The sequence below is a fragment of the Coccinella septempunctata genome, chromosome 2 (genome assembly GCF_907165205.1).
Source record: "Coccinella septempunctata chromosome 2, icCocSept1.1, whole genome shotgun sequence".
Classification (NCBI taxonomy): Eukaryota; Metazoa; Arthropoda; class Insecta; order Coleoptera; family Coccinellidae; genus Coccinella; species Coccinella septempunctata.
Window position 1 is genome coordinate 4915818 of NC_058190.1, and position 14071 is coordinate 4929888.

At 34.8% G+C, this 14071-nt stretch overlaps 5 protein-coding genes across 5 annotated transcripts in view; 2 read left to right on the forward strand and 3 right to left on the reverse strand.

The window, feature by feature from the left end:
* Positions 1–3830, forward strand: part of LOC123307734 — a 29499-nt gene extending 25669 nt beyond the window's left edge. Inside the window, exons 5-6 of the mRNA XM_044890154.1 lie at positions 3440–3628; positions 3692–3830. Of these exons, the coding sequence (XP_044746089.1) occupies positions 3440–3628; positions 3692–3804 (302 nt within the window). The 3' untranslated portion in view covers positions 3805–3830. The remainder of the gene's footprint in view (positions 1–3439; positions 3629–3691) is intronic.
* Positions 3831–4657: 827 nt separating this feature from the next.
* On the forward strand, positions 4658–6324 carry LOC123307873 (zinc finger Y-chromosomal protein-like). Its single transcript, XM_044890345.1, has 3 exons — positions 4658–4890; positions 5017–5119; positions 5193–6324. The coding sequence occupies exons 2-3, from the start codon at positions 5061–5063 to the stop codon at positions 6289–6291; spliced, it is 1158 nt and encodes a 385-aa protein (XP_044746280.1). The 5' UTR covers positions 4658–4890; positions 5017–5060; the 3' UTR covers positions 6292–6324.
* Positions 6325–8374: 2050 nt separating this feature from the next.
* LOC123307874 lies at positions 8375–10502 on the reverse strand. The gene is made up of 3 exons (XM_044890346.1): positions 10106–10502; positions 9875–10013; positions 8375–9286 (listed from the first exon to the last, which is right to left on the reverse strand). Exons 1-3 carry the CDS (start codon positions 10358–10360, stop codon positions 8835–8837), a joined length of 846 nt encoding a protein of 281 aa, XP_044746281.1. The 5' UTR covers positions 10361–10502; the 3' UTR covers positions 8375–8834.
* Positions 10503–11141: 639 nt separating this feature from the next.
* LOC123307571 lies at positions 11142–12413 on the reverse strand. The gene is made up of 2 exons (XM_044889934.1): positions 11926–12413; positions 11142–11757 (listed from the first exon to the last, which is right to left on the reverse strand). The coding sequence occupies exons 1-2, from the start codon at positions 12296–12298 to the stop codon at positions 11750–11752; spliced, it is 381 nt and encodes a 126-aa protein (XP_044745869.1). The 5' UTR covers positions 12299–12413; the 3' UTR covers positions 11142–11749.
* A 14-nt stretch (positions 12414–12427) lies between these two features.
* On the reverse strand, positions 12428–13767 carry LOC123307568. Its single transcript, XM_044889933.1, has 6 exons — positions 13562–13767; positions 13336–13499; positions 13160–13240; positions 12964–13041; positions 12779–12847; positions 12428–12580 (listed from the first exon to the last, which is right to left on the reverse strand). Exons 1-6 carry the CDS (start codon positions 13642–13644, stop codon positions 12456–12458), a joined length of 600 nt encoding a protein of 199 aa, XP_044745868.1. The 5' UTR covers positions 13645–13767; the 3' UTR covers positions 12428–12455.
* Between the last annotated feature and the right edge of the window lie 304 nt (positions 13768–14071).

Sequence of the window (14071 nt, forward strand, 5' to 3'; positions counted from 1 at the left end):
AAATTAATTCATATTAATTATTATTATTATTAATTATTATTGGTTCATACCAATATTCAATAAACCATCATAGCATACATATTCCAGTTACTTACATATGTCGGTATTATTTAAAGAATTTTCAGAACCACACTTAAAAAAAAACTTGCAGACATATGCAAGACCTGTATGTCAGTATAGTTTCTTGGTGCTTTTTTTATGATTTCCTTATGATATGGTCTCTTCATGACACAATATACAAATTGATTAATGAATGAACAAAACACTCACAGCAGGTTTCATAAAACTTTGACTTTCTAAACAACAATTTGACAGTCACTTGGTTCCCAAATGGAAATCAATAAAATAACCTCTGCATTTCTGAATATATTGAAAGAGTAGCAATTGAGAATCATTGAATGGACCTATAAAGATAATCATTTTCACTTAATAGACCGTTCATGCCTATGCTTTCTGCATACAACGATTTACGTCGATGAACAGTTCTCAATTGACCTGCAGTAAAATGTTCATTGCACATGGTGTAGTTAGTAGTGTTTGCTGAAGTAATTGTCTTCAAGCCCTGAGAATTTTATCCACTTCGGAGCACTGAAAATAAGAATCAATGAATGACCGATTCACATGTTACGACTTTTAATACTTACGCTTCCATTTTCCTTAGTTGAGTGAAAAACTTAATCACGTAAAATATATTTTATTATTTGATCCACCGTTCTCCACCATTCAATAATTTTCGAACAATATTTTCACAATGTTTTCACCAAGAAATAAGACAAAAAACTCCAAAAATCAGCAACTAGAACGAGCCAGATAAACAAAAAGCGGAATGAGAATCAAAACATTCAAAACCTCTTTGATCAAAATTGACGTCTGAAATCTTAAAATTGTCATATATTTCTGCAAATGGCACTCAAATTAATATTTCAACCAGTCCTAGCGTTTTAAAAACACGCGTGACACACAGATGTCGCTCAAATCCCTTTAGTCGCCTCGTTTCCCATCTTTCTACTCTATAATCTTTGATGAACCGTAACCTATTCCTGTTTACCTTCTTAGTTCATTTATCGATTTTCATTAAGTACCGGCCACATCAATTCAGTATTAAGTTTTATTGAATGTTCCACATTTATCCAGTCCTCTACTCTGTTTTCTGCTTCCAACGGGTTTGCGCGCCAGCCAGAAATCTTACTTCCAGCGAAGAGAAACCCAAAAGGATAAGGGAAAAGGCTGCACAATTGTTCACCTCTCTGGTTTCTGCTTCACCTCGAGCCAGAAAATAGTAGTCTCAGAGGTGGTAGAACTGAGGTTCCCAAGTAAAAGTACTGAGTTATGTCTTATCGCCGGTATAATTTACGTCGATGAAAATGTCTTGACTCTGGCTTATCAGTACTAGGGAACAAAAACTTTGTTATCTCCCAATTCAAGATGTTTTTCACCGTGTGCTACATCGTTTTTCAGAATTGAAAAAGGGATAAAACGGGGCGGAATGTTTTTCGAACGATGTCGGAATCCTAAATAGAAATACTGTTAGTATGCCAATAGGGAATACTCCTTCTGACGAAAATGAAACATTTTGAAATAACCATTTCTAACGTTTCCCAAAAAAAAAAAATTATTTTAAGCAATTAAAAATAAAAAATAAAAATGGGTATTTAAAGTTCAAAGCGTTTTGTGAGAATTGCACAAGCTGGCAACATCGACTGAAATATGCCTTGATAATAAAGGACAACAAATGCATTCTCTTGATGAGTTAGACAAAGATGGCTGTCTATGAAGTCTGCGACGAACGAGGAAGTTTATGGGATTTTTATGGCCGGTTGCAATTGAAGCTCGCCAGTAAGCAAAAGCGCCTTTAGATCAACAGCTGTTATTTTATAAACAAGCTGATCGGACATTGTTCTTTTCATTGTCTTTTATGCGCTGTTGCCAAATCGTGGGCTCCGCACAAAGCGATTTAAATTTTAAATCCCCATATTTGAAAGATGATTTTGAATAGTTTCCGCGGCGGATTTGAAGAAATCATGAATGAAACTCATAATTATTCAGTTTGAACTTGCATATGCAGTGATAACCCAAATTGAGGAGACTTGCCCATTGGAACCTATATACTGTTCTGTATATAAGCATCTTTTAGGAATTAGATATTTCTCGCCGTGTTAGTTAGTTCTGGTTTGATATTCTTCGAGAGTATAGATTGACCTTCATTCATTCATTCATTGCTGTATCCCGATACCGGAAATTAATCTACAAAAAGACATAAAAAAAGAACAGACTTATAATTTCCTGGGGCTAATTGCGACTGTGTGCCCTCCTGTGACTGAAGAGACCCAACCGTGACCTACAGATCCTTCCACACTCCGGGCATGGAGAGTCACCAACCAGATCTGGCCGCTGCTGTATCCTTCTCGAGTCTCCATTATAGCTGTGGATCAAAGACCTCCACTGTGACCTGTCTAACGCTAGTTGTTCCCAGTTATGATTGACATTAATCGATTTTAGGGATTGATGTAGTATATCCTTATACTGGCCTCCTGGTTTCCGGGTTCCCTCTGCCAATTCGACATACAGAGCTATTTTGGGGAGTCTTGTGTCTTGCATCCTCAGAATGTGGCCGCAGACGACTGCGCTCTTATCGCTAGCAGCCCAGAGGATTTACAGATAATGCTGGACACCTATAAACATATATACGAAGCTTTAGGCCTTAGACTCAATATCGACAAAAACCAAAATCCTGGTAAGTCCACCAAAAAGCCTTCAAACACATATCAGCCTGGTGAATGAAACCCTAGAACAGGTCGAGCAGTTCAAATACTTGGGAAGCTTCATAAATAATAGGGCTAACCTAGACACGGAAATACACAACCGTATCAATTCGTCATCACGGGCATTCTGGAAGCTGAAGGTCAGAGTGTTTCAAAATCACGACCTCAATCTGAAGACCAAGACAGCTGTTTACAAAGCAGTCGTCCTCCCAACGCTTCTTTACGGAGGCGAAAGCTGGACGCCCTACAGGCGACATATTACACGGCTTGAACAAACGCAACAACGTCATCTAAGACAGATAATGCACATCAGATGGTTCCACAAAGTTTCGAATGCAGAAGTCTTGCAACGCGAGAGTTGTACAACAATTGAGACTCAAGAAACGAGATTGACCTACGTTAATAATAGATAGAATACAGATTGTTTCACAAAGTCCGTTTCATTGGGGAAGAATTTATCCTGAACCAACCTACTTTCCAACAATAAGAATAGTTGAATTTGCACAATTTATATCAGAAATTAATATGAACCAATTTTCAGTATGTCATCATCATCATAGCATATTTTAGTTCTTTACACATGTTAGACTACAGTTAGAAGTTAAAATCTAAAATAAGCTCTTTCATTAAAACTCTACTCTGTTGTTAGCATATCATCCTTTATTTTTTTTTTTTAGTAATAGCCATGTATAGCAACAATGAGTATCTTGTCATTTTTGGAGCTGCAGAAATAGTTCTGAGTATAGCCAGTTTGCAGCATATAGGAGGTCCATTGCTAGGACTCACCATTAGAGGTGAAAGTAATAGTGAATATTTTTTATTGAGCATACTAAGTGGACTGTCCTTCTTCGTCTTTTTACTAACGGGTAAGAATCAAATCATTAAAACTGCTATAAAATATATGTAATACTTGAAATTATTAATTTCAGATTTGTCCTACAAGGACTGTTTTCTTTTGATGGCTCTACTTCATATCATCACCGGCCTGTTATGGGTATTCAATCATTTTTATAAGAAAATAAAAATATACAATATCATGTGACATATTATATTTATTCGATATCTCAACAACATTATTATTATGATAATGAACCCCATGTTTTGTTCCCTGGTTATCTGATTCATGACTAAGATGTCTAAAACACAGTTTTAGACATGAAGAAGATGTCTAAAACACAGTTTCAGACATCTTATTCAAGACCAATATCGTTTTTTGACAGTGCTAAAAAATATTTGCGTGTCAATAATTTCTGGTGGCCACATGCAAGAATTTAAATAGTGAATTGATTTGTAGGATATTTCATGAAAATCCATAACTATAAACTCATAGAGAAAGAAGTGTCCTATGTATAAACTCAATTACCTGATCCTCTAACATTTTTTTTTCGAAATTTTATGAAATTACATGTGAAATAAGGAAGAAAGAAAATTGTAATCATAATTCAAAAAATATAAATATCATCATATCGGTATTTTTATTGATATGGGCGTAGATAGGTACAAGCCAGGGTGAGTACGTCCCCACCCCCCCACTAGAATTCTCGTTGTCCCTCATCCCAAGTACTAAAATCGACTAAATTTTTTAGCAAGAAAGCATAATACATAACATTGAGCTTCCCAACCCCCAAAAAGAATATTTGAATTTTTGTAGTTGGCAACACCAATTCTATGGCGTGCCAGAGATTTTTCTTTGCCTTTTTCTTATGTTCTGTTCTGTGGTTCTTTTTTGAGTTCTTTGAGTAATAGAGAATCATTGAACTCTATGGGAACTATTCCCATAGAGTTCAATGTAGAGAATACGTCTATGCTTTGGACCATAGATATAACCTAAAGTCACTACTCTGTAATCTGTGCCTAAAGTTATTAGTTCTATGCTTTGGACTCTGTAATCTGTGCTTTGGACAAACTTCCCTTGATTGAGTTGTATCTGGAAAACTAGAAAAGAGACTTTATTATATATTATATACATAAAATATATATAATATCAGACACACAGCACGATATCATAATAAGTTCCTCCTTGATTGAACTCTAGAAGGTCTTAAAGATCTTTGATCGAAAACCAATAAAAAAAACAAATCTTACGGCTTCAAAGCAGAGACAGAGCAGAGGTTGTCTCTACTTCAAAGTACGTGTTTATTAATCTTTTGTAGATTCATTAATCTTCCAAAATTGTACACTTTAGTCACTTTCCTGGTAGCAGTTGAAAATTGAATGAACAGTTTTGCTAAGATTCTGTTTGCTCTTTCCACAGATTCCTCGTTTGAATATAGCATTGCTGTATTTCAGTAAGAGATTATGGATAAAGGTGAAGAATGTGTGAAGATAAAAGAAGAAACAAATCATTACGGCGAGAAGTGAGTGTTTTCCATTATCATTAATTTATTTCCATATTCTTTCACCTAGTTGAAACGGTTAAATCTGTTACAGTGTTGATGAGAAAAACTTAGGAGTAGATATTTGGGAAAATTTCATAGATGAAAAGGGAGTTTATGACAGGACTGAATATATAATCAAGAATGAAGCAAAAAACGAAAGTATATCATCTGCAACCATGGATGTTGAAAAATCAATATCAATTGTAACTGATGAAATGAAAAAAGAAGTTGATGTATGTACAGCTGATAGTGAATCGGTCCAATTTGGGAAAGAAAGTGATGAGACAAATCAGAAAGGTTGCCTTGAAGTACATGTAAATTCTGCCCATTCAAATATTACTAACAAGTGCCATATGTGCGATTACATTGCAGAGCCTAAAAGTTGGCATGTACAAGATATTGAATCTGCTGAAATCGATCTTTTAAGACACATAAATGAAATTCATGGGAATTTTAAAAAATATAGGTGTGAAATGTGTACTTATTCCAACGATAGTCAGTCTAGGCTAAAAACACATGTGAAATCTGTCCATTTGAAAATTAGGGAGCATATATGTCACTTGTGTGATTATGCTTCAAGCTCTAGAATGACTCTGAGGACACACATAAAATCCATTCATTTAAATATCAGAGAGTACCAGTGTCACTTGTGTGAATATGCTTCAGGTTTAAAAAAACGTTTGATGAGGCACATAAAACTGGTTCATGAGAAGTTTAAAGCGTACAAGTGTACCCTCTGCATTTATGGAACAAATAGAAAAAGTAGTCTGCAAAGTCATATAATATCAGTTCATTCAAGTGATAAAGACCCCAAGTGCAACCTGTGCGAACGCATCCTGAGATCTAAATCTGCCCTGCGACTTCATGTGAAAGCCGTTCATTTGAATATCAAGGAATACAAATGCCACTTGTGTGAATATGCTGCCGCTCTCAGGGGAACTCTAAAACGACATATACAATCGATTCATCAACATTTAAAACACCATTGTCACTTGTGTGATTATTCGTCTACTCGAAAGATGATCTTGAAAGCACACATAAAGCATGTTCATTTCAATATCACCGAACACAAGTGTCAATTCTGCGATTATGCTGCTGGTCGTAGGGGTACTCTAAGAAAGCATTTGAAGGCAATTCATCAAAATTCCTGAACATTTATGAGCCAATTATACGATTATACCACAGATTGTATATTTTTTGAAACCACATGAAAGCAGTTCACTTCAACAACAAAGAACACAGGTGTCATTTGTGCACTGATATGATTCAAGTAATGGCTTTGTTTTGGTTCGCACTTGAGCTGGTTCGAATCAGTTCAAAGTAATGGAGCAGCAATGGTACGGGAAGCTACATGCATGCTACGCGCGAGATTACGCTGAATAAATAAATGTGCGACTATTTTGAACCGTTCTGGAACCATCCTGAAAGCGAACCAAAACAGGCCTAATAGGTATGGTCTTCAAAGACACATTCGTAGAAGCGGACCATCAGAAATTTAAAAAGCGCGATAAGGAGTTCGGTTCAAGTTACCAGCCTGATTGTTTGATTGGCTGAAAGTTGTTGGATCTCCCGATTTTGCATCAAAAATATCTCTTGGAATAGGCAGATCAGACATACAGGATGTCCAGGGAGTAACTGTACATATTCATACCAGAGATAGAGTTGGACTAGCTGATTACGCATTAACTATAAAAAATTAATTTCTGAGTTTCCCTAGAAAGCTACAGGGTGATTTTCCAACTTTATGGAAATACTTAGACCATCATAAAATCCAAACTTATTGACGGATATTATTGAAACTTGGGAGGTCATTGACACATGCTGAGGTCAAGTCACAAATATATCAATTATTTCATTATTCCAGGGCCGGACTTCATTTAAAGTGTTCAGGGTGAAAAAAACACTTTGTATTTCGAATTACAAATAATTGATTTGCTTTTCAGAAAGAAGCTAAATTATGCTTCAATTTTTAGTATCGCTCAAAGTTGTCACATCAACAATCATTTTTTTATGAATTTCTTAATTTGGATAAAGTTCGAAAATTGCAATTTATTTATCTGAACAGGACTTAGTCATCTCGTGCAGGTCGAAAATAAATAATAAATTTTCTTAAAAAAGTCACTGAAGGTGAAGAAGACTATGATAATTTGTTGATATACTGAGTGGCCACCCCAGACGCGGATTTCACTTTGAGAGAGTAAATGAAGGTATTCTGAACAAAAAAATTTGTGATGTGTATAGGGTATACAGAAGCATATTTCAAAATTTTTCTTATGTATACCGGGTGTTCGATCACAATGATATAGACCATAGTTACACTTCTTCCAATATAAAAACCTCTATATGAATTCAATATTGGTATGGCAAGTTCAAATAATCATGAGTTTTATGATTTTCAGTTTGGGAGAATGTTACAAAATATCTAACTAGATTCAAAGATCAAGCTCAAAAATTCAGAGAAATAAAGTGCTTATTAAAGCTTTGAACTTTTTTGTAAATTTTCTACTAACACTTTCGTATTTTATATTCAAACATGAGATTTTCAGCTTTATCCAAATTCAAAAATTCATAAAAAAATAATTGTTGATGTGACAACTTTGAGTGACACCAAAAATTTAAGCATAATTTAACTTCTTTCTGAAAAGCGAATCAATTATTTGTAATTCGAAATACAAAGGGTTTTTTTTACTCTGAACACTTTAAATGAAGATTAATGAGTCCGGCCCTGGAATAATGAAATAATTGATATATTTCTGACTTGACCTTAGCATGTGTCAATAACCTCCCAAGTTTCAATAATATCCGTCGCTCGGATTTTATGATGGTCTAAGTATTTCCATGAGGTTGTAAAATCACCCTGTAGCTTTCTAGGGAAATTCAGAAATTAATTTTTTATAGTCAATCCGTAACCAGCTAGTTCAACTCTATCTCTGGTGAGAGTATGTACAGTTATTCCCCGTACACCCTGCATAGAAGATGAAATCTCTGGACAATGTAAGATAACAGAAATAAAACTAATAGTGTTTTCTATTGGTAAATAAGTTCTGCGCCAAGTGTAGACGTATATTTTTTCTATGCTAGTAAGTTTATGAACACACCCTATGAGGACTCCCAATCTCTGAAATGGTAATTGATTTCTATGATCTATCACTAGTATCACATGAAACATAAAAATTACTGAAAAAAATGTTTTGGAATTTTTAGAATACTTATCCCGAATATAAACCAGGAAAGTTTAGGAAAAATTCATTTATTTATCATTTGATACAATAACCTATAATGAAAACAATAAAACAGCTATAAATCTCTTATACTGTCGCTATCTTTTTCCCCAAATTTCCTTCGACTTGACTCTAGTAAGAAGTTAAACGGTCTTCATTTGTGTTAAGGAAATATAACCAGTTTCCTAGCTGCTACCGAAGAAACTAATTTGTTTTTTGCCTGGAAGTTCTCATTGCAGACCGCAACTTGACCACATTTTCAACAGCAGCTTGTGTTGTTCAGTTCATTGGTCGAATTTATTATGTCCACATGAAATTTTAGTAATTTCTTTGCTCACCCAGAAATTGTTGCCGAATCCCATTAAATGTTTCATCTGTTAACCATTCTGTAAAATTCGCTCTCCTATGTTGCTTATCATACGGGGATGGAAATTTTATGCAGAATTTTTCTATTCTAGCCTGGTTGCACGACTTCAAATAGCACCTCGTAACAATTTTTGTTTTTTAATTTCTAATTCTAATTTGGAGTGTTCAATCATCAGCAGTTTCAATTGTAGATCAGCCTCTAACATTTCCCGTGTCTTATCCAATGTCACTTGCTCCTTAGCTAACATCAGTTGCTCTCTATCTATTTGAAGCTGGAGTAATTCCATTTTTTTTTGGGCCAGAGAATCCTCGTTCTTTTGTTTGAGAGATCTCCTCCTCACTATCGAAGCCCAAATTAAATTAATTGTTTTTCTTCTTTTTCCAGCGCGTGTCATTCTACAACTTTTTCTCTCTTCAGAGGATATTTCAGAAGGTTCTGGTGTGACTTCTGAGGAAGTTGAAGGCTGATTCTCTAGATTAGAAATTACATGTGTATCTTCAATGAGATCAATTGAAGGTTGGACTTGTACAGTTGTACCAGTTTGGATCACTTCAGACCCTGGAATAGAAGATCAGTACATATTATGAACATAGTGCCCCTCTATCCGTCAGTTTCAAAAAATACTGAAAGGATTTTCATGCAGTTTTCACCAGTATGTTTTATAAGTTATTGGGATTCTTATGAGAGAAATGGTGAAAGGTCACACCTTTTGGAATATTTATGCTGGTGTTTTTTCCCAAAAAAATCATTACCCATTTTCGATTTCTCCATTTTACAGGGTTAGAACTAGAACTATTTAGAGGGGGACTACAGGGATATCGAAAACCGTTAGTAATACAGGGTGGCTTAAATTACAAAAAAGTTGCATTATTTGAAGATGAGTGTGTTGGTGTAAACAGTTCCAAAAAATCTCTGATGGTTCCAGAGATATCTCGAAAAAAACTGAAATAAATAATTTTTGAATGAAACTTTGTAGGTAATGTAAATGCTATAAGAGGTAGTAGAATTTGAAGCGAAGATATGGTGTTTACATGTATACTTCTGAATGAATCAATCTATTATTGTAACTCAAGGCCAGTCTATAAATTATTAGATCGACAAATTGAAGCAATAAACATACTGATCAGTTAATTTCTTATTATTTACCTTTTTCAGGATATGCTAATGTTGAATCATGTTGATATTTCAATAGTTGAATTTGTGGTTTCAATATTTCCATAATTTTCTCCTCTACCTCTGTTGCACTGAGTGTAAAGGTAGCACCCCCAGACTTGTTCATTTCACACTACAAGTAAACATCAGTTTTATATATTCTAATTTCTAAAAAAAAATGTGTGTACAATTGAAGCTTTTATGATTATATGCAGGGGTACTCACATCATAAATATTTTTTCTTGCCTTTTTCTTTAGGCTATCGAACAAAGCATGGAGCTGCTTGTCGGTCCTATGACCTGTGTCCGAATTAGCATTGAATGTTTGTGTAATACTCAGCCACGCTTCCTTTTTAGCTGCTACAGTTGCGCTGTCTATTTTTTTGTTTTCAATGATGTCTAGGAAGTTTTTGGCGATTTGCACGAGTAATAGTTTTTCTCGTTCGGTAAAGTTTCTACTTCTCTTACCACTGCAATCCATTTTATTTTCACTTTTTAATGTTGTCCACAAAACAAACAACGACCAAACGAATTCAAACGTAGGTCAGTTGTGTGATTATGATTATAGTTAATAGACCTAATGAATATAAAATATTAAATAAATAATAATCATTTCGGATCATAGACCTAACAATAATATTATTAATTATCTAATCTATGTTTCAAATTGAAGGTTATCAAGGAATCACAGATCTGTAATCTGTGAGAGACAAACAAACCATCTGACATTTATGCAGCGAGGTTTAAAACGATTTATACATTGAACTCAAAAAGTGTGTAATATTTTCGATTGAGTTCAATACTCATTGGTCCGTATTTACACAATTGGTAACCGAAAGTTACCAGAGCGGTTACTCTGGTGACAGATATTGAACCGAATTGTCAGGAGTTCGACATATACGGACCGCTCACTTACTAATCAGAAGAAACCAAAGTGTATATACGGACCACAGCCTAGATCAGAGACAACCGAGACGGTCAACTAGGAACTAAATCTATGTCCGATTTTATCTTCCATCTCTTTCTAACATTGGCTTTGGGAATATATAGGTGGCGCTGGAATAGGCGGCGGAAGAAATGGCGGGAAATTTGAATCTCCATTAGTCCATATCGCAGTTAAATATTTCGATTTTTGCGAACATGAGGAAAAAGCTCTCATTTTTGATATTCAAGACACATATAATATCGACGAAAATATCTTGAATAACAAAAATGAAAGTTTTTCTTCATGTGCAAAGTTAATCATTTTTGACATTTTTAGGAATAACAAAACTCTGTATTCACAAGAATATGTTTATTGGCATACACACACATATTGGTACATACATATACAACTAGTAAATCCAAGAATTTATTACAATTGGTGCATAAAAATTGAAGATTAGAACATATAAAATTCATTAAACTTTGAAATTTTTGAAAACCATGAAAATTAGAGCCATGAAGGTCATAAAGGTAGACAAGAATGGCGATCAAAATGGGTGATGATGCAAAAGCTGGTCGAAGAGAAGTAAAAAAATAAATTAAATCAGGAATGAAGCCTTTTTTTTGCATCTGACTTCACTTCTTCGCACTTAATTTTGCAACACCAATGAATGCCAATCCCACATATTGCAGCAGAATATGTTTATTGACATACACACATATATATATATAGCTGGTGAATCCAAGAATTTATTACAATTGGTACATAGAAATTGAAGATTAGAACATATAAAATTCATTAAACTTTGAAATTTTTGAAAAACATGAAAATTAGAGCCATGAAGGTCATAAAGGTAGACAAGAATGGCGATCGAAATGGGTGATGATGCAAAAGCTGGTCGAAGAGAAGTAAAAAAATAAATTAAATCAGGAATGACGCAATTTTTTAATTTTTTTTTCATAGGCCTTTTTTTTTGGCATCTGACTTTACTTCTTCGCACTTCCTTTTGCACCAAGGAATGCCAATCCTGCATATTGCAGCAGTCGTGATGTCCCTTATGCGATTTTTATGATCAGGACATCCTAGATCCTCAAAATTTATGTCAGATCTAAGTACCCCAAGTGCGGTTGCTGCTACTTTAGGATGGGATGGGGAGTTATCTAAAAATTCCTCCAACCTGTTAAATCCACATCCTACAGCAACAAAGTACCTTTCACTTGGGTACATTAGGACTGATCTTTCATCCGACCATTCTTTATTCGCTATGAATAAATTTTGAGGTTCTGAACTGGATGAACTGATCATATTATCGCATAAGGCACAGCATATGTGTTTTTTGAGGGCCTTCAGAATAGCTCCTGCCACATATGCTACCGAAAAAACACCAGGGTTTCCAGAAGAAACTTCTCTCGATATATTAACCGACAGTTCCTCAGGTGACGTCTGGAACTGAGGTATTTGATCGGTCAAAGAAGCATCTTCTGGAACTTCCATCTCCTTCCTCTCAAGGGAAATATTGAGGAATTATTTCAAATTGCACAAAAGTGTATTTTCGTCATCCTCACAATTTCTCCCCTGAAAGCTTTGATTAACCAAACCATTGAGGAGTTGTGTTTTCAGAGTTCCAATGAATTGCTGCACTGTAGGATTGTCATTGGATCCGCAACCATACCTTATTTGCCCAAACAGGTTCTCCAATGGATCTAAATTCACGGGATCTCCTCCACATTGGAGACTGTGGCAATGCCGGAGTACTCGGAGTCGGATCATTGAGATCTGAAAATAGACAAATGATTTTTACATTTATTCATAATAGAAAAAGTTTGCTGACACACCTCAATACTTGATATGTAATAATGATCACAAATTAGAACAAGCATTCTGACTTTAATAAGTCAGAAATTGTCTAATGATAATTCTTACATACAAAATGAATAAAAGTTTTAAGATTTTCATTGAAAGCAAAAACCATACCTGATAATGAAATTGATGTACCTGCATGTATCTCTTCAGTTACAGAAGCTTTTCCCTCATTAGCTGGAACTAATTAAAAGATCATTGAAGTTGTAGTTTATAAGAGAATCATACATTTGATGGAATTGTAGAAAACATGGAACCATATAAACTAAATTAATATTTTATGGAAATGAATATAATACCTGATGATGGGAATGTGGAAGTACTTGATACAGCAGCATGTTCCTCATCAGTGTTAGGTTCTACCTCATCAGCTAGAACTAATTGAAAAACAATAAGAATTGTATTTGATTAGGGATTTACACATTTAATTATAGCATCAAAGATAACATGCAACCATATGAACTAAATTGATATTTATAGGAATGAATAAAATACCTGACGCTGGGAATGTGGATATACCTGATGTACCAGCATGTTCCTCATTAATAAGGGAAGGCATGCTTTCCAATGTATTTGCTGAAACATCGAAATAAGAGTTAGCATTGTAATATATGAATATGATAATATGCAACGTTGGACGAAATTAGTAATTTTAGAAACAAAATTAATACCTGCAGAAGAAGAGATTACCCAAGGCATGGAAATAGCATTTCTATTCAGTTTCTGCAAACTTGAATCGGTGAAAGCTTCCCTTCTGAAATGGTTGTTGCAAATTCTGTGATGCTTTCTTACAGCACATGCTTTAAAACCCAGAGTTTGCATCCACAACTCATTCCTGTGAAAGAAAATATACATTTACTCAAATGATCTTAGGTTTAAATAAACAATTTTACGTACCTTGCAGGGTTGTATGGAAAACAAAATAATCTCTGGACTTCTGACTCAGAAGCCCCACATATTAAACACTTTCTTTCGGCCATAATAAAAATTAAAATCTAAATTAAATCACTTGCACGAGGCGTTCTCTAAGGAAATTCAAAGTGATTCTTACAGATCAGATAAACAGAGTCATGCGCCATTCCGCTTCTTTCACAAATTTTTCTTCTTCTTTATCATTCTGTACATAGACATTTCAAATTATCCAAAAAGCGTAGGTAGCGCCCTCTGGAAATTACTGGAGGAGTTGGTTAAAAAGGATAGACTTATACAAGTCACACAGAACAGAGAGAGATGCAGCATCATTCTTAACTTCGGACAAATTTTGGCCTGGAGTTGACCGTCTCGGTTGTCTCTGGCCTAGATTATGTTATGATATGTTTCTAGGGCTCCACAAGATAGAAGAAGACACAAAAAGCAGTATTCTATGGCAAAACCATATTCTGTAGTTGATCTGTTGATCATCTGTCA